Source organism: Vanacampus margaritifer, chromosome 2 (assembly GCF_051991255.1).
Source record: "Vanacampus margaritifer isolate UIUO_Vmar chromosome 2, RoL_Vmar_1.0, whole genome shotgun sequence".
NCBI lineage: Eukaryota > Metazoa > Chordata > Actinopteri > Syngnathiformes > Syngnathidae > Vanacampus > Vanacampus margaritifer.
This window is the reverse complement of record NC_135433.1, coordinates 21,492,196-21,515,097: the sequence shown is the minus strand read 5'-3', so window position 1 is coordinate 21,515,097 and position 22,902 is coordinate 21,492,196. Positions and strand designations below refer to the sequence as shown.

The window sequence follows — 22,902 nt, the reverse complement described above, 5'->3', positions numbered from 1 at the left end:
TGCGTCTTCCAAAATAACGTTTATCTAGTGTCAATGTTATGATCACATATTAATATAAAAAGTTAAAAAGGAGTGTTCATAAAAATCTCAAAACGCCAAGTCAGTTAAGAAAGGAGGTGCTTGGCTAAGAAAAAGCAGTTCTGCTGTGTTGTCCTGAATGGATAAAGGGAAGTATTTGCATTGGTTTGCCTTGCGGAAATATCAGAAATTGCTTTTTTTTTTTGTGGACAATTAAATATAATGAAATAAAAACAATTCTATTTCCCCCACTCTGTCTATTATCTCAAGGGAAGTCCAGCATCTTGAGAAAAATATATTCACCTCAACCCAACTTTATTTGATTAATTTCATTGAATTAGCCCACAATTGAAGTGCAAATATCGGGAAACTATTGGGTAGAGTGTAAATGTAATTAATAGTACTAGTAGCCTACAGTTGTCAACTAACGTGCAATGCCAAACGAGAAACATGTACTCTTTCCTCTTAGTAGTTCTACCAGTGCGCTGAATTGTTTTTAACCTGGATATCAAAGAAATCAAGTACTGTAAATGTTCAAGTAAGTGCTCACACGTGCATCCAGTATGTTAGCCAATTGCGTAGAACCACGCAGGCCGGGTCACATGTTAATTACGGCATTCGCGTAGTAGAGATGTCCACTGTTAAATCCTAATACCTTAGTGTCTGCAAGTCCAGCATAGTTTGGGACCGCTTGGCAGATGGAGCTGGACTGCCATCAACAGGTCAGTGGGGATACTGCAAGAGAGGGAATGTGGGTGACACTTTTCATTTTATGAGATGGAAGTACAGCAGCTGAAATCCAAGTTAGGAACCATCTTGAAGAATTGCAAGGCCTTTCACACAACACAAAACCAGTGACTAGGCAAGTTCTTCAGCGGGTAGTTAATCAAATATGAAGGGATCACTGGACTTCCTTGACATCCATTCCACAAATTAATAAGTTGTACAGCGAATAGCTGGGGAGAAGTTCCCGTAAAACCCATGGACGCACGCACACACAGACAGAAATTGTGATTCCTGGCTTTACATTGAATCCCCATGTATTTGCAGTATATGCTAGTGCACATATTTGTGGCCCATGTGTGACGTCAGTTTGTGCTTGCGTCTTAAGGATGCTAGTATGCTATCTATAACAACTGATGAGCCCCTCAGAAGGTGGTTTGAATAATTTAACTACTGAACACAGTCATTTATGTAACTTAACTCATTCACTGCCATCATTTTTTTTTTTTATAAAAAAAAATTTGGGGCAAGAGGTGATAACATTTTTTAATTAATCGCATGACTTCACTAGTTAACTCACGATTAATCACACATTTTATATCGGTTCTAAATGTACAAAAAAAAATCTAGGTTTTCATACTCTTGTTAACAAAAGTGGGTAAAAAATGTTAAACTAATAGAAATAGTTTAAATGAATTTTTGACGTCAATGGCAGTGAATGACTTGGAAAAAAAAAAGAAAATATAACAAATTTGGTAATTTTTTAATTAATCGCATGACTTCACTAGTTAACTCGCAATAAATAACAAATTTCATATCTGTTCTAAATGTACCATAAACAAATTCTAGGTTTTCATACTCTTGTTAACAAAAGTGGGGGAAAAAACGTTAAACTAATAGAAATAGTTCAAATACATTTTTGACGTTTATGGCAGTCAATGAGTTAATGAGTGCGCTTTTTTTTTTTCCAACTGTGATTGGGCCTGTGGTATTCATTTACTGGCAGAAGTGAGCTGACACATCCGTTCCTCATAACGGGGCGCTGATGACCTGGCGAGCTGCAGCGTTGACAGATTCACCAAAAACAGAAGGCGGAGATACACAGCTTCCTCCCTCTGAGATTTATACCACCGCTATCCGGATGCAGACATTCTGTACGTGAGCGTTTCCAAGCGGCTTAGATAAATTCGCTAATGTTGACAACTTCCCGTCAAGCCGTCGTCACCTCTCAATGACCAAGCAAATAGTCCGTCAACGGAGCGCGTTGGTGTCGGCAACCTCTTGCACGTCTCTGCCCACTGCCGCTCGTTCTCGTGTTTGTTAATAGAAGATCACTTACTGGAATATGAGCCAGTGTCAGACAAGCCTGATCAAAAGGAGGATGACGATGTTAGCAGCACATGCGGCCAACTGTATCTGATTGCAGGTTTCTTCTCACTCTCATTAGCCCCTTTCAATTCTTTCAAATTGGCATCACAGTGAAGCCGGGATTCATTCATTTGATTGATTCCAACGCAAAGCAGCATGGGCGATGTGTCTCCAGTTTTAAATAGAAATATAGCCTTCAAATAAAATCTCTAACGTCAGCGGGGCGAAGTAGGGCCATATTGTGGACGAATGTAGAAATTACAAATTGAAATGGACATTTCCAAGCTTATGTCACAAGTCACAATGGTGGAAAAGAAAGCATTCAAGTCTGGAGTCAGGTCTCCCTAATTTGTTGGAATTTAGATGTTTCTGGGGTTGGCGAAAGACTATGGTTGGTAACCCGGTAGGTAATGTCTGGTCGGTGCTGGATTTCACTTTCCTTTCTTTTCTTTGATCCTTCCTCAGGTCTCCTGACAATCTCACGACTCTAGCTGGATTCTGAAGTATTCGGTTTAGGTGAACGGTATGGGATTTTTAATAGGTTTTAGGTGAACTAATGAGTACACACTCACACACATGCACACATTCACACACATACTCACCCACATTCAAAATAAAAAGAAAAAAGAGAGAGATGATGACATGTTAAATCGGTAAAATTACCGAATTAACAATACTGAGCTCTCTCGGGGGAAAAAAAGAAGAAGAAAAAAGAAAGCATTTGAGTCTGCGTGTCAATTCACACCAGAATGCAGTGTGGTGCAAAACGGATGCGGCTGTTCAGAAGTTTTCCGCAAGCGTTCTATTTTTTCGCCACAAGCAGATTTTCATGATGCTAAGAAATGGCACGAGCCGGACAGGAAGTCGTGCGTCGGCGTCAAGGTAGATCCGGTGTATTTCAAAATAAAAGTGTTTGCGAACTCATTTTTGGGGGGAGGGAAGCTAGCTAACATCATAGCATGACATGAGTCCGACATTTAAGACAAAAAAAACAAGTTCAGATTAAATTAAACATGACAAAATAACACTATTTAAACACAAAACGTACTTGGTTGAAGATCCATGGTAGAAGTCACAGAAATAATGTCCAAAAGCATATCGATGTGACAAATAGGACTCTATACACGCGGATGTTATCGCGTGAACTCAACTCTCCAGCGTGAATCCCCATAATCTTGTGGTCTGGCAGGTGCACGCGGTGTGACTTGCAGTCTGTGCGGATGCCGTACCGAAAACGCGCCGCGTCCGTTCCGCAGTCAGTGTGAATTGGGCGTTACTCTGTGAAATTACGCACTCCACTCATTGAAAAGCATTAGATTTTAGATCCTTGTCATTTGACTTGTGAGCATTATTTGGATATGTGTGTTGATATGTCATTTGAATAATATAACATAATCCGCCGTTTGTTTTCACCGTATAAAGGCGACATTTGCATTGCGTGGCATTGAGGAAATATCACAAATGCCCGGAGGTTCGCAATTGCCAATAAGTTAACATATTTTGTGATAGCAAAAATATAGTGAATACACTGTAGCAAATTCGACTTACATTCATTCAACACAAACCAAAAAAACCCCCAAAAAAGACACAAAAGGTCTATTGGTGCAGGTTTAAGAATGAGGGAGTTATTTTCTCTTCTGAGTGTGTGGCTATGAATCACTGATAACCGCTGGGAACATGCAAGTGCTATCAGACGCTTGATCGGTGTCTTTTCTTCAACAAGGGAGTTACACGTTTGCCCCGAGATTCACTACAGTGTCTGTGTTTGACTAGATAAGCATAAGAAGAAGAAAAAGACTTGAAGATTCCATGGCATGAACTCATTCTATGTTTATCATGATTAAGGACACAGAGATGGATGAATCAAAGTGGGCATGACGTGACGTAAAGCAGTCACCACATTTAACACACAAATGCTCATAATGCATAATGATAAACAGTTGAAGATTGATGTTCAGCTGTATATCACCCCCCCCCCCCCGCCCCAACCCCAACGAGTCTAATTCACACGCTCTTGTTCAAGCCAATCTCCTTTTTTTTGTTTACCTTTTCACTCTTAGTATGTTGACCCCAAAATCTTTTCAGTCACATTTTAACATGTTTATCAAGTACAGAAAATTTAAATAAAATACAAATAATAATAAATAAAAAAAAACTCTGCTATTGTCTTTTAATCTGGCCAACAAAGCATTTATACATCATCAAGACTCCTGTATAATCTTGTTGCATAAATTTTATTTCCTTCGGATCGTTTTTTCGGATCAGCAAAAAAATAAAATGAAATCAGAGGAATAGAACTCTGTCTTCTCATCTCTACTGGGTTTTTCAGGGGGGTGAATTTTAGTGCTGTACATAATTTTTACATACAGACCTACCACATACAGGCGCTCGTCAAAAAAAAAAATCCTCGAAAAGTTGAATAATTTCCATAGTTGTATTAAAAAAGTCAAACTTTCATAGATTGTAGATTCAGGGCCCACAACTTAATTGATTTCAATTTATTCAATTCAATTTATTTGCTTATATTTACATTTATACATTTACATTTATATTATATTTGGGCTTCCAGGTCATAAAACCTATGAAACGGGATGTCAAAAAAATTGAATAATGTGAAGAAATCACCGTGCATACTTCCCAGTGTTTTGCATGGGGTGGGGTGTGTGTGTGTGGGGGGGGGTGTTATTTTCAAAACGATATGTCAATCTTCAATAGTTGGTTGGATTCCCTTTGCCTTAATTGCTGCCTCGATGCACCGTGGCATTGCCTGGAGGTCCTGGAAGCCCAGGCTTTCTTGATACTTGGTGTCAGCTCTTTGTTTTGGGGTCTGGTGGCCCTCATTTTCCTAATCTAACACAGACATGTAATTTTTTGACGAGCACCTGTAAGTGTCAACGTTCATCTCTATCAAGTGTCCCTTTAACCCTCCTGAATGCTCCGCCTCTTGCCCTTCTGTGCGGCCGGGAGCCGTTCAGCATTATGTCACCTCAAGCCAGAAAGCCTTGTTTTCTTTTTAAGAGAATAGCAAATGAAAACGGTTAAGTTCAATGCATTTGCGTGAACCTGTTTCGTTAAAAATGTATCACTTTTCGGTAAGGAGCGGTCAGCCACAAAGGTAAGTTTGCGTACCGATTCATTTGCACTCATCTACAAATGGCCTGAATCATCGGTCCATTTTAGAAAACAATAGCATCCATTTTAGATGCTAGGACCATAAATAACTGTTAATGACATGTGAACCTCCTGTTATCACCAGCGAAACCTCATGTAATTCTAGATGCATGTTGATAAGCTTGAAGCTTTCCACATACAGTTTGAAGACCCGTCACAACAGGCGTTGCGAGCTAGCATAAACAGGCTATTTTTCAAAGCCATGGCCATTACTTGAGCATATTTATGAATGATCAAGCATTGCATACACGCCTTCACAAGTAGCCGGACGTAAATTGGATATTAGCCTGGAAAAATTGCTGCTATCTTGCAAAATAATAGTTTAATTTTACATCATCAATCTTCATAAACAAGTAATGGCTATGAAAGAACAGCAGCCACCAAACAAGTCTTCAGTGAGAACACAGAGAAAGAGCTATCTGACCATATTAAACCACTAGCAGCAAATTTTATGGCTTAGGTGTCATGCAACGCCGTGAACTCCCCCCGCCCCCAACTCACTCACACAAACACGCACACATACATCGGTGGAGAAGCAAACCCATGCCACCTGCACCCAAGACAGGTGACGGTACAACTTCGCCACCCACAGCGCTGCAATGTTGTAAGATGGTTTTTGAGTTTGTGCATTGACGCCTATGGAGGACCAAAAGTGCCAAAATTAAATAAACGAATACATCATTAAATAAATGTGTCATTAAATAATTAAATGTGTAATTTATTAATTAAATATGTAATTAAATAAACCAATACTTAAATGAATGTGTCATGAAATAATTAAATGCGTCATTTATTATTTAAATATGGAATCAAATAAACCAATAATTAAATAAATGTGTCATTAATTAAATTACCTACACATATAAATATATATACTGTATATATAATTATTTAGTATTGATCTATTTCATGTTCCTGTGTTGCAGCGTTTCATGAATTTATTTTATCTGTCAAACTCGCCCGTTAAAGAGAGTAGGCGGGGCTGATTCACTCAAATCTTGTCTAATCGACTGCTTCGGTCTGAAGGGGTTAGAAACTAAGGCGATGGATTTTTATTTTCTTCTTTGATAACCGCTTTAAAGTCATGGTCAGATGATTGATTCAGATGCAGTTACATGCTCATTTGGAAGTTTCATTTTGTTTTGAACGTGTTAGGCCTTGTTGAAGCAAATTGGCCTTTGATGATTTTAAAACTGTAAATAAACATTAAACAAGTACTTTGGTACTGAATTTGTCTTTTTTATTATAGTATTATCATTTGTGAGATTCAAATGATTTTTTTTTTATCAATGGCGCAGTTGGGGGCAAGTTGTGCCGAAAAAACACTTTTCTTTTTCTAAAAGTTACATTTCTCAAACATTTTATTTAAGATCCGAGTGATCCCAGGGATGCACAACATCCTAAACTATATGTACATATTTTAGTAGGAGGCATTTCTGAAATCCCCTTGCGTAAAAGGCACATTAATACCAAATTCTCCCTACAGTGTAGAATGTGCAAGGAGTTGAAAGAAAATATTGGCATATCGGATTAAGACTTACAGAATTGTCTGGCATTGATTAATGTCTCTATTGACAAATAGTTTTTATAGTTTGTTTTGGGAGAACACCAGAGGGTGAACTGCTGCCCCCTGCTGCAAGTTTCAAATATAGCAGTTCTATGTTTCACAACCTGACTGTCGTCTGTGAATGGATGAAACCAAAGTTGAGTTGTTGGGAAGTGTTGACATTTTACTGTTTCAATTTAATTATAACTGTTTTGATTTTAGTTATAGCTGTTTAGATTTAGATATAACTGTTTTAACTCACTCAGTAAAGCTTGATGAGTGTACTAATATGACGAAAACGTTGAAGATTCTTCCTTCCTCTTATCTGGGAAGAGAATGTGTTAAAAAGGTTTCTTGTGTTTGATCTGTGGATGTGTCTGTTTAAGTGCTGTCAGAATTTCTGCTCATCAGGTCTAAAGGACTTTGTCTGGTTCCACATCAATGGGCCAGTATCTGGGTTTGAACTAGCATAAGATAAGACTTTTACAGCATATCATCCAATACACATTGACTGTGGCAACTTTATCTTCTGGGTCATATTTAACGACAATCAGCAGTTATTATAAAACGAAAGCGAAACAATTAGGACAGCTCTAACCTGCCCCTTGCGCGCCTCAGGGTTAGTCCACTGCGACTGGCGGAGGGGAGAGGACGCGTCGGGTCGGGTAAGAGCTCAAAACGACTACAACATGCAACTTAACTTTGATTTAATGTCTAGTTTTCAAGTGATTTTCGTCTGCGTAGTCTCTTCTAACCGATGAACCACTGTGGCGCTTACAAATGTATCCACAATGTTGCGGCCTGACTGTTAAAACAGCCGCCGCGCATCTGTAAAATATTCAAGCCCTGGATGGTGCTAATAATAATGTTAGGATGAATCGCCTTGTTTGTACCCCCAATGTTTGAAGCGAATCTTTTAGTGTACTGATTTTACATTGTGAAAAACTGAAGTAAAACGGATCTGTTTTTATGGGACCAGAATGCCTTCACATTTATGACGTTTCTGATCATTTTCTGAAAGAAGTGAAACTCCTTGTTGGTGGCCTCATCACGCCCAGAAACTCACCGATAGTGGCCGATGTGTGTGTATGTGCCTGTGATTCTGAAAACGTGACTTGAGTTGACAACATTACAATTAAAACAAAACTTTGCTTTATTGTTTGAAGTTATAGCTGAAAGAGGAGCGATTCAGTTTCATTTCACCAGCGCATCAGAGACGTCATGATTGCACTATGCATGTCTTGGGACTTTTGCTTGATGAGTAACATAAAATACATAAAACTTGGTAGCACATACCTCAGTTCAAATGTCTTCCAACATGTGGATAAATCACTGATTTTACGACGAATAAATGGGCACTATGTGTTTTCAGTACTAATGATAGGCTTCCAAGGGTTCCTTTCTGATCGTATCAAAAAAAAAGTGTAAAAATGATTATGCTCATGTCTGGTTTTTTTATTGGCATGAATTCAAGTCACTATTAATATCAAATAATCACCAGGCTGTTTAGAAATGTCAGTAATTATGATGCCCAAATGTCAAAACTGACTCCATTCTGTTCGCAGTCATGTTGTTGGTGGAAGCAGTAGACGTCCTCTGGAACACAGCTTTGAACTTTGGAAGCTGCTTAAAAAAAATCTTAATGGATAAAATTGCCACATTAACTCATGTTAAACAGTATAAATCGTCCATAATGAATTCATATGTTATGCAGTTTTACTGACAAAATTTGCTGTCAAACGGCATGCCTCACCAGGTCCAGATGTATTTTATTGGAAAGTCAAGAGATTTTCTCACGTGTACACAGCTGCTTAAAAAATCTTAATAAATAGAATTCCCATATTAACTCATTCACTCCCAGCCACTTTCACAGAAGCAATCCCCTTCACTCCCGGCAGTTTTACTGGATTTTGACAGATTTTTCATATTGTGTTTTATTGCTATAAAAACATGGAACCAACCAAAAGAAGAATTAGAGTCTCTTCTTTCATCAGGAAAAAAAATATGTTTCTATCTGTTTTTGTTTTGTAGCAATTAGAATTAGAATGTAGCTAAGTTTTATCATTATTCACAAATCAGTTTAAAACACTGGGGAAAAGAGCCTTTTTGCAAAAAGGCCCTGGTTGATCTCTTATACTCTGCTGCCACCTGCTAGCCATTTGTCTAATAACTACCATTTCTCCAACTGTTCTTTGCAGTTGAGAGGCTGCATCAAAGCCTTCTGTATGCGCTAGCATTAAAAAAAGAAGCATACACGTATAAATATGTCTTTGGGACACTTAAAACATTTAAAATAGAACATATTTATACATTTTTGAGAGCAAATGAGTTAATAAAACGGATTCATCACCACCCTTGAATATTTGCCCAGCGACACCTCTTTCACAGACATGAAATTGGGGGAACATGTCTTTCTAAATGAGTCTCAAGGACCCATGCGCGAAATTGAACGAAAGGTTACCCATTTTGTTTTAAAGCTGTCTATGGCGGTAGCATGCTTTCAATGTATGTTGATCATTTCATATAGTTTGAGACAATTAGTTTTCTTTGTCATTAAACAAGCACAAATCAACAAAACGGCGTTAACAGGCTCAACTGTGTAAGAAACACACAAAAAACAAATGGGGGCTGCGATGCTACAGCAGGGCAGCAACTCAAGGAGTGCACTCCCCAACATCTGTGACCTTCACAGGGAGAAGATATGGATACCAATAGAGGCATTGAAAACAGGATGTGTATGTTTGTGAGTCCTTGTGTATGTGTGTGCGCGATGTCTGTGTCTTTTGTATCAGAACACTGAGCCAAAACAGGGGAAGCGTCCAGCCGTATTTATTGATCTAAGCGAAAAATCCAGATTACAGATTTACAGATTTACATATATTTGCCTTGTGTCAGGGCCTATTCATTGCTACTTGCAGGTTTTATTAATTATTTTATGTCTCCCTCCATCACCCTCTGCATACCTCTGAAAAGTGTCACGATGCGGTGTCCCGGCTGTGGCAATGATGATTTGGAGAAGAAAGACAAGTTCTGCAGAGAGTGTGGCATCAACTTATCGGTCCAGTCTGCCAACAGCCAAGGTGAAAGAGGTTTTCCTCACCAGACAGCACATTCATAGTTTGAAAATGATGGCCATCATGTCAATGCATCTTTGCAGATGGACTCTGAATTCACTAAAAATAAAGTTCTGTACTAAATTAAAGCAAAAAAACGGCTTCAAAGCCGAAATTATAATTCTAAAACTAGAAAAATTCCCGCGGAAATTTTGAATGGGACTGCTGACTCTTTGGTAATGAGCTGAACAGTTTAAAATTTAAACCACTGGAATCGCTCAAGAAATGTGGAAGTTAACCATAATCAACATCAACTAAAATTATCTTACTGTCCATAAAAAAATGTAAATGAGCTGAACAGTTTAAAATTTAAACGACTGGAATCGGTCAAGAAATGTGGAAGTTAACTATAATCAACATCAACTAAAAGTATCTTACTGTCCCTTTAAGAAACATGCACATTCACGCACGCACATTTGACTTGGAGACGTCATGCGCCCCACATTCCATTGAGATCGCATGAGAGAAGCACCCCTTGTACAAAAGCCTCTCACGACTTAACGGTTGAAGATACAGATTCAAGAAATGGCTCGTTAGAACGGCAAGGGTTTGGGGAACACGAGCATGTTCTCATTTTCTTAATCGGATAAAAAATGACCAAATGAGAGCAGGTTGAAAACTTATGATTTATCAGAAATGGAGAGAGGAAGGCGCCTGAAATTAACATGTAAAAGACAGGCGAATTAGTCCGACTTCTCTTGCTTAAGGTGAAAATAAAGGTACTAAATGACACCTTAGGCAAATAAAAGTTAGTTTGTCTGAAAGAAGACACTCGTGACTACAAAATGTGAGAATTTGATGTCTAGTGAGCAAAGATTGTGGCCATGGTGACGAGTTGAAGTGACGTCACGCACCCGCATTGCATTGAGATTGAATGAGAGACGCACACCTCAAAGAAGAGCCTCTCACGACTTAACGGTTGAAGATACAGATTCAAGAAATGGCTCGTTCGAACGGCAAGGGTTTGGGGAACACGAGCATGTTCTCACTTTCTTAATCGGATAAAAAATGATAACTTATTCGTAGGTGTGAAAATGATTTAACCCTTGTCCTTATCTGAGTCCCATTCTAGAAGTCTGAGAAGTCCTGGAATTTGAGACTTCCCTCCATGTGGAAGCATAATTTAAGGTAACATGTAATGAAGAAGGAGTCTATGGTAGACATATGCGTAAATATAGTAATACTACTTGCTATAGTGTAGTGAACATATTTAAATAAAACTACAAAATACATATTTTTTGAGAAAATTATTATTTTTAATTATAACAAGCATATAAATCTCTTGCTATGATCTCATCTCCCTCTGTCTGTTCCGAGTGTATAAGTGTTTCAGGCAGGTTCAATCTTTGACGAGAGGTGTTGTTCTTGGGTGTCTCCAACGTGCTGGAATAACCTGGCTGTTTGGCACAGAGTGGACGGCGAACTGAACAATGGTCACTTTCGGGGGGGGAAGTGATCACACGGACTGCGAAAAGGATGGTATACTGCAAATCCGCTCGCCATGAGACTGTTCAATGACTCTTATGAATTATCTGAGCAAAATGTCCATCAACTCTTTGAGCAGACATCTCAAACTCTCATCACAGCCGTCCTGATGAAACTGTCAGGGGTCTCCAGTGACAGCTAAGGCCTGCTTTGAACTTTGCCCTGCATAAACTGCTATCAACAAGGACAGGAAGGAATATGAACTCCAGTGTGGACTCAAAGTTCGAGTCATCTGAGATCGGCCTTTGAGTCATATTTTGGTCTGTTTGGGTGCAGTTTGCACTCTGTACTGTGTCGGAAAAGGAGATGTGATCTATAGCAACGCAGTTTCGGAAATTGAGAACGGCTTATGTGAATTAGGGTAGTATAAAATTTATTCTAATCTTTAATACTATATTTTCCGTTGTTTGATGCTTGTTGAATTTGGTCTTCTAATTTTTTGCCCATTTTCCTTTTAAATTTTAGCTTCTGGATTGGACTCAGATGTGGAACACTTACGGCGAATTTGCTGGTTAAATTTTTTAATTTTTGATTTAGGTCGCAGCACTGATTTTTAATTGGGTCATGATCTGCAAAGTTGCCTGCTGTGTTTTATAAGCCCCGCTACTCTGTAGAAAAGGGGAGGATAATTAGCATTTTAAGATTACTTTTTGGTTTGTTTAAAGTAGGTATTTTGTTTTTTCCTCACCCTGTGTTGCCTGGACAGAATTAAAATTTGCGCCTCCAAGGGTTTTGTTTTTAGGAATTGTTGTTGCAAGACTAAGCAGGATATGCTCCTGTAGTCTTGGTGTTGGCCAAATTGCCCCAATTTGGTTTTTATTATCAACAGGACACAATGTGTCAGTTTTTTCCCTTTTTGAAGCAGCAATTTGTAAGCGGCTGCAGTTTTCACATTCAGGTCTGAAATGATCAAAATTGATCTTTATCAGATGAGGGAGTCAGTTACTGGTCTGTCTGTGTGTGTCACGAAGGAAGGTATGCACACAAACAGTTCATGTTGAATTAAATCAATATAGGACTATAAGTTAGTCTGAATGAGGTGATACTTCTATAGTATGTGAGTGAATTAATTCACAGATGGAGAATTGAAGTGTTCGGATTTTGACCATGGGAGGAAAAGTAAGTGCTGGCGAAGACAACTCATGGTGAAAATAAGGTAAGTATATTCCATTTCAGAAACAATTGAAAAGTATAATTTCTAGAGCCCATGGAATTTGCCATTTAGGTGTGGAAGGAACATTGGTTCACCTGGTGGACATTATTTTATGAGACAAGTTGTAAAAATGAACTGCAGGACTGCAGTGTTTATTAAAGGTATAAATATATATAAATCTCTTCTCAGACTGTTTATGGCCCGGCCGGACATGAATAGTTCTGAGTTAAGATGATGTTGTTTTTAAATGATTTACACTGCTATAATAAAAACCAGCGTAAAAAATACAGAAATTTGATGTATGATAAAAAGCACATTTATGCTAAATCTACAACATATTTGATTAATCATTATCTACTATTATAAGGGCTTCTTAGGAATATTGGATTAGACGAACCCATTTGAAAAAACAAAAACTTCATAAGATATAAAAAGGCTGGACTCCTTTTGAGGGTCATAAAAACAGGCCGTTTCCCACCCCAAATGTTCCGCTGGGGGAGTCACACGTTGAGAGGCCCCCAGTAATTAAGGAGATAGTGTCTACATTCTCTAAGCTAAACAGATGTTCCTTCAAAAATAAATGATTGTGAATATGTGTGGTTGAAAGTAACTAAACGTAAATGGTCTTGTCCTCGTTGGCTAGGTCCATTTAAGGTCAAGGAGCGTACATCCTGTGCGGTGCGCTTGTATCGCAAAGGAGCTACTTGGTATCATCTCTCATCTACAAGGCCGGCTGTTTCTGGTTCAACGCTGCCACCAAGGGCAACCATCTGATGATCTACGCCCACACCAGTTGGAGCCATCTGACGGATCCAAAACACGCCGTTTTCAGTGTCTACCTGACAAGCTGTCCAAGGAGGGAAGCTACACGCGGGGGAGGTCCTGAGAGGAGATTCATTGGAGTGCCTTTTCCATGGGCAAAGCTGACCAAGTGTCAATCTGCTGTTTGAAAGGGAGAAATCACTCAATGGTGATTTGAGTCACATGCCCCTTTTCATCAATCCACAAGGATAGAGTCACACTGGGAATGAAGTCCCGTGACCTTTCCTGCGATCTCTGGCAGTGAGCCAGGGTTCGGAAAAAGGCTGAAAACGCCTCTAAAAAAAAAATCAATCAACCAACGACTGACAAACATCCTTCTCCTTCGACAAAAGAACTTCTTCTCAAGATGGCTTCGATGAAGAACTCTGCTACTAATTGCTGCATTGTGACGGTTTTTCTCTTGTTAATTGTTGTGCCATTTTGGTTTTTCATGAAACCCCTTGACGTGAGTTTGAATACAACACACCGTGATAAAAGAAATGTTATTTCTACCCAAATGCCAATGGATAATGAACTGGGCGTATAATAACTCAATTGTCCTGACCGTTGCTCCTAACACAAACACATCTGTCAAACTCCCCATTAAAATCTTTGAAGGGATTTAGTAGTGGGGGGCCGACGAAGGGGGGCCTTTGGCTCAAGTACTGGTGGTATTTGACAGGTAGTGTTTTACGACTGGACTGGAGCACCTTCATTACCACCCAAAGTGGCCGATACTGGCCGTCAGGTTCCAGTGGGGAGGCAGTTTACTGCAAGAGAGTAACATTGAGTAGAATGGGAAATCAACTCGAATTAACTTTTGTTCTTCCTGAAGGTAATATCCGGCCACCTAATGTAACCATAAATAACACCTTTTGTTATGGCCTAATGCTGTGGGCATGGTTCTCTGGAACTGATCCCTATTTTTAATTTTAATTTGCATTGATAAAACTATGAGTAAGACAGAACAACCTAAAATGACTAAATCAGAATCGTATAGCCCTTGATATGTTACTTGCAGAAAGGGGTGGTGTTTGTTCAATGTTCGCAGAACAATGTTGTACTTTTATTCCTAATAACACTGCACCGGATGGAAGTTTAACCAATGCCATTGAGGGACTCCGAACAAAAAAATTAATGAAAGAGCAGTCCGGTATCGATACGTCAATTTGGGATAACTGGATGGATGCTTTTGGAAGATATAAAAATTTGGTTTCAGCTTTTTTTGACAACTTGCGGTTGTTGCTGTATTCCTTGTTTGAGATCGTTGTGCACGCGGCTTATTGCCACAGCCATTGAAAAGCAAGATGTACAAAACAAGTCGTCTTATATGATGGTAGAATCTGTAACTTCTAAAGCTATGACCGCGGTGGCGACATCAGATGAAGATCCGGCTGGAATTTTTCTCTAGACTATTTCTAAGGGGTTTAATGTCTTATTTTGAACAAATATATTTTGTTCATTGAGGGACTGAAGACATTTAACATTTTCTATGCATATTTTTACTGTTTATGAATCTACTTATAGTATATAGATGCCATACAACTGTGATAATGTTTGTGTGAAATATAGTGGACATATTAACTGTATTGTAATGAATAACACTTTTCACTCCCTTCCAGCTGGTGAGATAGGAATTCACATGGGAGGCATGTTCTCAAGTTCTCATGGTGATAACACTGTGGGTCTGAGGGAGTCTAGGTCGCATGGTAGTACCTGTCTAATCATATATTTCCGGCTTTGTACGGAACTAGAGTAAACATGTCAGTAAATCACTTGTCTGTCTATTATAATTACTAACCCTTTGTCCAGCCTCAGAGGAGGAGTATGCTTTTTTCATCTATAAAGCGACTGTGTGTTTTCATATTGACACACTCGAGGCTTAACATCACCTTTGAATGTAAGCATGTCTTGTGTCTTTTAGGAGCTCCTAAAATAAATCTTTTGCAAAAGCTTCTTCTTCATCAGATCTCATTTTTCAATTATTTTTGAACACGCAAAGATTACACTTAATATAGTAATCAAATAATACCTTCAATACTAATAGAGTTTCCCCAAAAGAGGTGCATATGGGCCGTGTCCCCACAGATTTTTTTTCTCTCTGAAAAATCTCATGTGGATTATCAGAAATTTGTTCAGATCCGGTGTGTTGGATAAATTGCAGCCTAGGATATATTACTACACATGTATGGGGGGGGGGGTGTATGGGGGAAGTCAAATGAAGAGAAGAGAAAGATGGGTCAGGGAACAAACTTTTTTTTTTTTTGAATACCAAGCAACTGCAAACATACTTATTACATCATTATTCAAGTTTAGACATTCATCCTAAACAACACCCAAATAATTGGTTTGTGGTATTAGAGAAATTTCAAAGCCATTAATATTTTTGGCTTCTTCTTTTAAGTGGGAGTTTCAGTTGTGCTCATTTACATACCATCAGGGTATGCACCATTCGCAGACATACAGCTGTGCTCATAAGTTAACATACCCTAGTTGGCCTAGTGGCACCTATTTTATAAAAGACTGGCATTATTAGCACACCCTGACTATAGTTGCTAGCCAATTACAGGGCACATATAGACAAACGATCATTCACACCAAGGGACAATTTAGACTCTTCAATTAAACTACCATGCATGTTTTTCTTAACGTGGGAGGAAACCGGAGTACCTGGAGATAACCCAAGCAGGTACGTGGAAAAAGGTGCAAACCCCACCCAGGAAGGTCGGAGCCCGGATTTCAACCTCTGCACTGGGAGGAGGACATGCTAACCAGTGAGCCACAAAGCCACTTCATGCAAACAATATTAAGTACAAAATGATCAGTAATGTGCTCAGTGGAATATGACCTGAATACAACACAATTTTATGGTGAATTATTTATTTATTTAATAGTGGTGAGAAAAAAAAAACTTGTGGTTGTATTCAATTTCAACAGTGAGTGGAAGCTCACATACCCAACACTGATCGTGTACTGTGGCCGTTTTTTTGGGGTTCCACCGCATGGATAAATATACACACGGCTGTTTCTTGGTTGCATTGGAGCTCTTAATGGCCCATGTTGCTTATTTTAACCTCGCACTGCTGGAAGAGAATATGAATTGTCTCAGGTTCACACAGGAACTCACCTCAGACGAAGGGGCCAGGGGTCTCAAGGTCGCTCGGGTTTGTCTGCCTGCCACTGTCTGTGTAACCCCCCCTCCCAACCCACTCCACAGTCTTTGGAATTAAAATGGAAGATAAATATTATCCAGAGCAACCGAAGAGGGTGTTGTGTATTCGTGCGGTGTGCTCGGAATACAGGCAAAGGGAATAGCAGGGGTGAAAGGTCAAGGTGGAGAGTGACATCGCCATAAGGGGTTCCCCAATTTTTTTTTAGGGTCCAAGCCAAGAACCCTTACAGGGGGGATTCTTCCAAGGACCCCCAACAGCTCCACATAATTGTAAGGCCAATTAAACATTAAATACCCCTAACTGTAAAAATAAGGCCTGCATTGCTACTAGAGTTTTTTTTAAATTGTACTTGGAGACGGAAGCATTTAGCGTATAGTTTTGAGAACTACTATACCTATTAAAATATACAGGCAATTGTAAACACTTATTTGGAGAGGACACTTACTACTGTTTTTCCTATTCACAGCAGCGTTAGGTCTATTTCCCCTGTGAGTAAATAGTTTACTGTACCGGTACTTGCATTATCACAATTTCTCTTCATCTCACCTCACGGAGAACGGTTTGCACATAGATTCCAAAACGTCATTGACCTTAAAATACTTATTTGATCAAGTAATTACAAGAACCACAAAGGGTTACCAAAAGACAACATTGACCCAGACTGCTAGCCAGCAAAGGCCTGTGGGGGGGAAATACAGTACTTGCTGGAGCCCTGGATGAACAAATGGCAACAAATGATGGAACAAACTCATGCGAATGTTGAAAAGTATTTTTATTTGCATATTACTGATTGTGATCCTTCACAGCAAAAGTGATTATATAGTCTGCAGTATATTGTTTTATACCGCAGGCCTGCAAGGATTTAGGAATTGAGAAGAAGCGTCATCCCCCCCATTCATTTTCTGTCTATTGTGCAGAAATGAACCCGCACCAACGGATTGTGTGATTAATGAATGTATTTATTTTCTTGAGCTTCTGCTGTGGAGTGGAGTGCAAATGCAATTCAACAGTATACAGATAAGGAATGATTTGAAGTAAAACAAATAAGGCACAAAAGGCTCCCTCTTATCCAATTTGCCTGCGAATACGCTCCTTCTTGATGGCATTGACGAACTTCCAGGTTTCGACACAGTGAGATAGACAGATGTCCGACGGGAAGCCCGGATACTTGTCCTCCAGCCAAGGGTCCAAAATGGAAATCAAGCTTTGAACAGACAAAAACGTCAACTCACGTGAACAAAAACAACTACCAAAATAAAAAGAATGAAATGAAGCTCAAGAAAGATTGTGAACTCCTGGTTTCAACAAACACAAATGAAAGCGTAACCCGCAGTAAAAGTACCTACCTCCAGTCAGGATTGCGTTCAAGTGGCGCATTGGGATGCTTAAGTGCCAGCACCAGCAACTCATGCAGCTCCAGCAGGAAAATATCAGTGCTGCTCCCAGAGCAGAAAGAAGTCAGCAGGCGGCGCTCATTATCACCCAGGGCCTGCTTATACTCCTTGCACACTTTTTCAAAAGGATCCTGTAGGGACACAGTGGCGATCAAATCCCAGTGCTCTCTACATGCAAATGATTTAACATCCACTTGGAACCTCCTCATCCTAGTCATACAGTTGGAACCAGACAAAAGACAAGTCCAGTTCAAATGTTCTCTCGCAACCAATTGACTGTCCAAACAAATGGAAATAAGATACAATTCCATAGCATCCGTTTTCTAGAGTGCTTGTCCTCCTCATTAGGGTCGGGAGTGAGCTGGAGCCGATCTCAATTTATGTCGGGATTTATTGACAGTCAATCACAGGGCACATATAGATCAATAAGCATTCAATCTTATGGACAATTAATTTTTCAATGAACATTATGTGTTTTTGGAATGGGGGAAGAATTAAGCAAACAAGAAGGCCGGAGCTCAGATTTGAAGCCAGAGCTTTGTCACTGTGAAGAAGTGCTAACCACTACTCCACTGTGTCACCCAATGATAACAATACAAACAGCAGTAAACATAATGTCTCAATTAGGGAAGCTATACTGTTTTATGCAAATTTGTCACAGTAGTCATTCGTTTATTTATTTATTTATTTTGAGAGAGAGCTCCGTATTCATTCGGTAGGTAATCTTACCGATTCAAAATGTCATCAACATTGCTCTCTCTCTCTTATTTTTTCTTTTTTTTGCGCGTGAGTATATGCACGTGCGTGTATGTGTGTGCGTGTTTGTACTCATTAATTCACCTGAAACCTTTTAAAAATTCCATACCCTTCACCTGAACCAAATACTTCAGAATCCCGAGAGTCGTGAAGTTGTCACGAGACCCGAGCAGTGATCAAAGAAAAGAGAAAAAAGAAAATCCATCACCGACCAGACACCACCTACTACACACAGGGTTACAAACCAGAATCTAATCTTTCACCAACCCCAGAAGCATTTAAATTCCAACAAATTAGAGAGACCTCAAGAGACCAAAGCAAAGACTAAAGGAAGGAAGGAAGGCTAGCAGAGTGAGATCCACAGACGTCAGCCGCCACCGATTCAGCGACCAGAGGAAGAAGCAGATTGCGTTTGAATTGAGTGGTCATTCGTTTAGGGCATGTGCCTATATAACGCGGCTGTAGCATATAGACTGCTTTTTATAGAGCTACTTAATTTTTTTTATGGAAATATTCAGACTAGACTGCCAACAGTCTACTCATGAACGACATAAACATCTTAAACATACCGATGTCAGTTTAAATGTATAACATATAAGTGGCATCTAGTTCCTTAACGGCAAAACTTTGTGAGGGGCTCGAAACACGGGATGAAGGGAAGCATCAACTCTGTATAGGGTAGATGCAACGGGCTTCCGACTTCCGGGTTTTGCACATCAGCGCCGTTTCTGGCCACTTCAGGCCGCGCTCCAACATTTGCACCCCCACCTCTGAGCTCCCAGGGCGTCTCAGCTCTCTGAAATGCTTGGGACAACTGAGACAGACACACTACACACTCGCACCCGTCGACGGGAACGCGCAACCGAGGGGCACCAAAGGCGGAAGTGCAAGTACTGGGACGCGGCCCACACGTCGCAAACCGGAACCGGAAACCAAGCTGATTGGAGAAAACCCGGAAGTCCCGCCTCCTCCGTGGCATATACTCCATACAGAAATTATTTTTGGTGATCACCTGTACACAACTACTCAGTTTTTCGGGAAATTCACAGATGGACTTTTTTCCAACACCTGCAATGAATGTACCGGGAGATTGTTTGACTGCTCTACTAATATGTAACAATTTGTTTCAAGCATTATTACCCTTTTAAGCATCAGCATAGTTTCTGATTTGAAAGAATTCAGCAGCTGCCACAAGACCACACAATGCTTCAAATAGCACCAACTCAGGACCTGTGGCACACAAAATAAAGACAGTATGACTGAAAGTACAACAGAGATGGTGCAAACCGGTCCAGGAAGGGAATTGGGCAAACAGGCAAGAATCAATGAAAAGTAGCGGCCACCTTGAGGATACAGTCCGATATCTGACTTCCCATCTGCAGCACGTCCTCCAGGTAGCTGGACAGCCTCATGTGAGGGTCTCCCCCGGCCATGGCGAGGAAGCCCAGGGCCACCTCCAGAGTGGACAGGGCCTCGCACGCCTCGCTGTAGTTGTGCAGCTCCACAGCCACTGCCAGCATAGTCTGGGCCGTGAGAGGCTCCTGTCGGCGTACAGCTTGTCAACGCTCTGCCTCACAAAGACATTCATGCGATGCTTTCAAGACGGCAGCCCAACTCACTTGTTTCACTTTCTCTTTGACGTCCTTCAGGATGACGTCATAGTTGCGCTCGGGCCTGTTCACAAGTGTCGGGATGCCCTGTGGTGAAGGGACAAACACGGGTTGGAAAGAAGGCATTTCGGTGCACTGCCCGCTTTTGTCAGAAATATTCACTACAAATAATAGATATTTGTTCATCTTTTTGTAAGTGATATGTTGGGACAAGCACAACAATTTAATGCTGTTCCACTAGATGGCAGAAGATGTCATTTATAAAACATTCACGAGTGTGCAAAACATATACACTTCTGTGACATTTTTGTGTTCGTTGGTGTGCCTTGTCTCAATAGAAGTTGGAAAACGCCGGTCGTCAAAAATTGGTTGGTTTTTGAAAGGCAGGTTAGTAACACTGGTTACTGTTACAGCGCCGACGTAGGCATTTCTGTGTCGAAAAAAGGAGGCTGTGTTCTCACTTTGAGGTGGATGATTGGTCTGCCCAGAAGGAAGCGAGTGAAAATCTGTTTCTGGATCCGGGGTAAATCGTACTCGCGAATGGTCTCCTGGCCCCTTTCGACACTGTACTGGGTGTTGGCGAGGACCAGCGGCATCAGATCCCTCTCCAGCTCGTAGTGGATCACGTGCAGGTCTGTCAAATCTACAGGGCTAACCTCGTAGCTGGGTGAGGGGAAAAAGAAAATGAGTCTTTGCTCCTGTCCTGGCGGCATTTTTCTCACTGCATACTGAGTTCATACAGAAAAAACTTTTCTTTTAAGGTCCCACTGATGTGCACGACGAATTTACTGTGATGAATTGTTTAATATTTAAAATGTCAATTTATTAAGAATTTTGTTTGAGACATTTTCTTTTGTTTTCATATTTGAGTGAAAGTGGAGGTAAGGTAATGCTGGGGGATACAAACAAATCTTATTTCGTGTGAAGGAGAAATAAAGTAAATCTTCACTGGGAGCCCAAAACATAAAGCAAAACATGTTCTAAATAATGTCATTGTATTTTGCTTTTTCTATCAGCAATCCCACTTTCTTATAAGCAAGGGCAGAAGTAATTAAAGGAAAGTGCTGAAATGTCACCTTAATGATCTAAAATAAGTTAATATGTTAAGCATTCCATGGAAGCGAGTATGAATATCCATGGATGCAAAAGTCAGTAAAGAGCGCCCTCACCTGGTCTTCTCTCCCGTGTGACTGTCCACACATCTGATCATGTCATTGTGCATGCCGATGAGGTAGCTGACCAGGGCGGTGGAGCACAGACCGGGGCCATGCCGCCGCGGTAGCAGCACCTTGAGGTCACTGTCTGTGTCCAGGTCCCGTTGACAGAACTCGGCGGGCACACTTATCTCGTCTGAGCGACGACAATTCAGCGCAGGTCAGCTCACGGTTGCGCTTGTTGCGTTTACAGCGAGGGTGTTGTCGTACTTACCATATGTTGCCAAAGATGACCTGAGCTGATTCCAGGTCGTCAAGAAGGTGTCGATGTGTTTGGCATACCAGGTTGTTAACGAACCTGCACACAGATGTCCAAGATAAAAATGTTGACTACATCGATGATTGTTTCATGACAGCATCAGGTGTGTCCAAAGTATCCCTCAACTTTTTTTTAATTATTGATTGCAATTAGAGAGACGTACAATGACAGGCACAGCAATGAAATTCTCTAATCAGATTGCAGAAGGTATATAATTACTTGTGTATTCATTTGGAGATCAGCCGCAACCTTTTTTTCTAAGGTCATAGAAATGTGCTTTGGTGATGTTCCCGTTTTATTTAACAGTTTGAATCATGATTGCTTGATTAAACATGATGCCTACAATGGGCGTTGTTTTCCCTTTTTTTCCCCCTCTCGCTGGTTCAAAGAGTTTGGGAAAAGATCATCAACATTAAGTTGTTTTTGTGTTTTGCTTTAAAAAATAAATAAATAAATTACAAGTTAGACCATAGTATTCTCCGGTTAACAAAGCCAAAAATGATTCATAACCGGGCCAAAATGTGATTTTAATATTTCTCAAATGGCAAATCTATCAGCTGGAAAGGACACTAGACACATCTGTGCAATTGGAGCCACTGTTTCAGTAACCTGTCTGGCTGCTGAGGAACTGGCCGATGGTGCCGCATGAATCTTCGGCGACGTTGAGAAACTGCTTAAGGAGCCCTTTCTGGAGGGTGACGATGTCAGGGAGGTGCCTCACCAGTCGCAGCTCGGCTTCCTGACAGTGCAAATGATAAAGTGATCAAGTGGTCACGGTCAAATCCTTCCGACATTTTTTTGATATCATAAGTATCAGTTCATCAAAACTTATCCACAATGGCGGCGGCACGGGGTGGCCCCTGCTTTCTTCAGGCTACCAAAAGAGGAACCAATGCGTAGCCAATTGAGAATTGGGATCCTCCTCATTGTGGTAGATATCGCTTGTGTAGTGATCACTTCATATCAGGTAAGTCAATTACTCAATCAGTTAGTCGTAGGGGTGTTAGAAAAAAATTGATTCGGCAATATATCGCGATATTACAGAGCGCAATTCTCAAATGGATTAGATATGTGGCCGAATCGATTTTTAAACATACATTTTTTTTATGGGAATATTC

At 40.3% G+C, this 22,902-nt stretch overlaps 1 protein-coding gene and 1 long non-coding RNA gene across 4 annotated transcripts in view; one reads left to right on the top strand and one right to left on the bottom strand.

Annotated features, from left to right (window-relative positions):
• The first annotated feature begins 7,409 nt into the window (after positions 1-7,409).
• Positions 7,410-15,331, top strand: LOC144044623 (uncharacterized). Its single transcript, XR_013291311.1, has 2 exons — positions 7,410-7,491; positions 9,800-15,331. It is a non-coding gene; the product is annotated as an uncharacterized LOC144044623 (long non-coding RNA).
• Positions 15,332-17,306: 1,975 nt separating this feature from the next.
• The window catches only part of LOC144042733 (E3 ubiquitin-protein ligase rnf213-alpha-like), a 53,861-nt gene continuing 48,265 nt past the window's right edge, over positions 17,307-22,902 (bottom strand). For all 3 annotated transcript variants that reach the window (XM_077555640.1, XM_077555643.1, XM_077555641.1), the window contains exons 59-67: positions 22,394-22,523; positions 21,740-21,823; positions 21,481-21,661; positions 20,773-20,974; positions 20,321-20,398; positions 20,045-20,242; positions 19,842-19,931; positions 17,898-18,076; positions 17,307-17,755 (exon numbers count right to left, since the gene is read on the bottom strand). In XM_077555640.1, the coding sequence (XP_077411766.1) occupies positions 17,617-17,755; positions 17,898-18,076; positions 19,842-19,931; positions 20,045-20,242; positions 20,321-20,398; positions 20,773-20,974; positions 21,481-21,661; positions 21,740-21,823; positions 22,394-22,523 (1,281 nt within the window). In that variant the 3' untranslated portion in view covers positions 17,307-17,616. The remainder of the gene's footprint in view (positions 17,756-17,897; positions 18,077-19,841; positions 19,932-20,044; positions 20,243-20,320; positions 20,399-20,772; positions 20,975-21,480; positions 21,662-21,739; positions 21,824-22,393; positions 22,524-22,902) is intronic.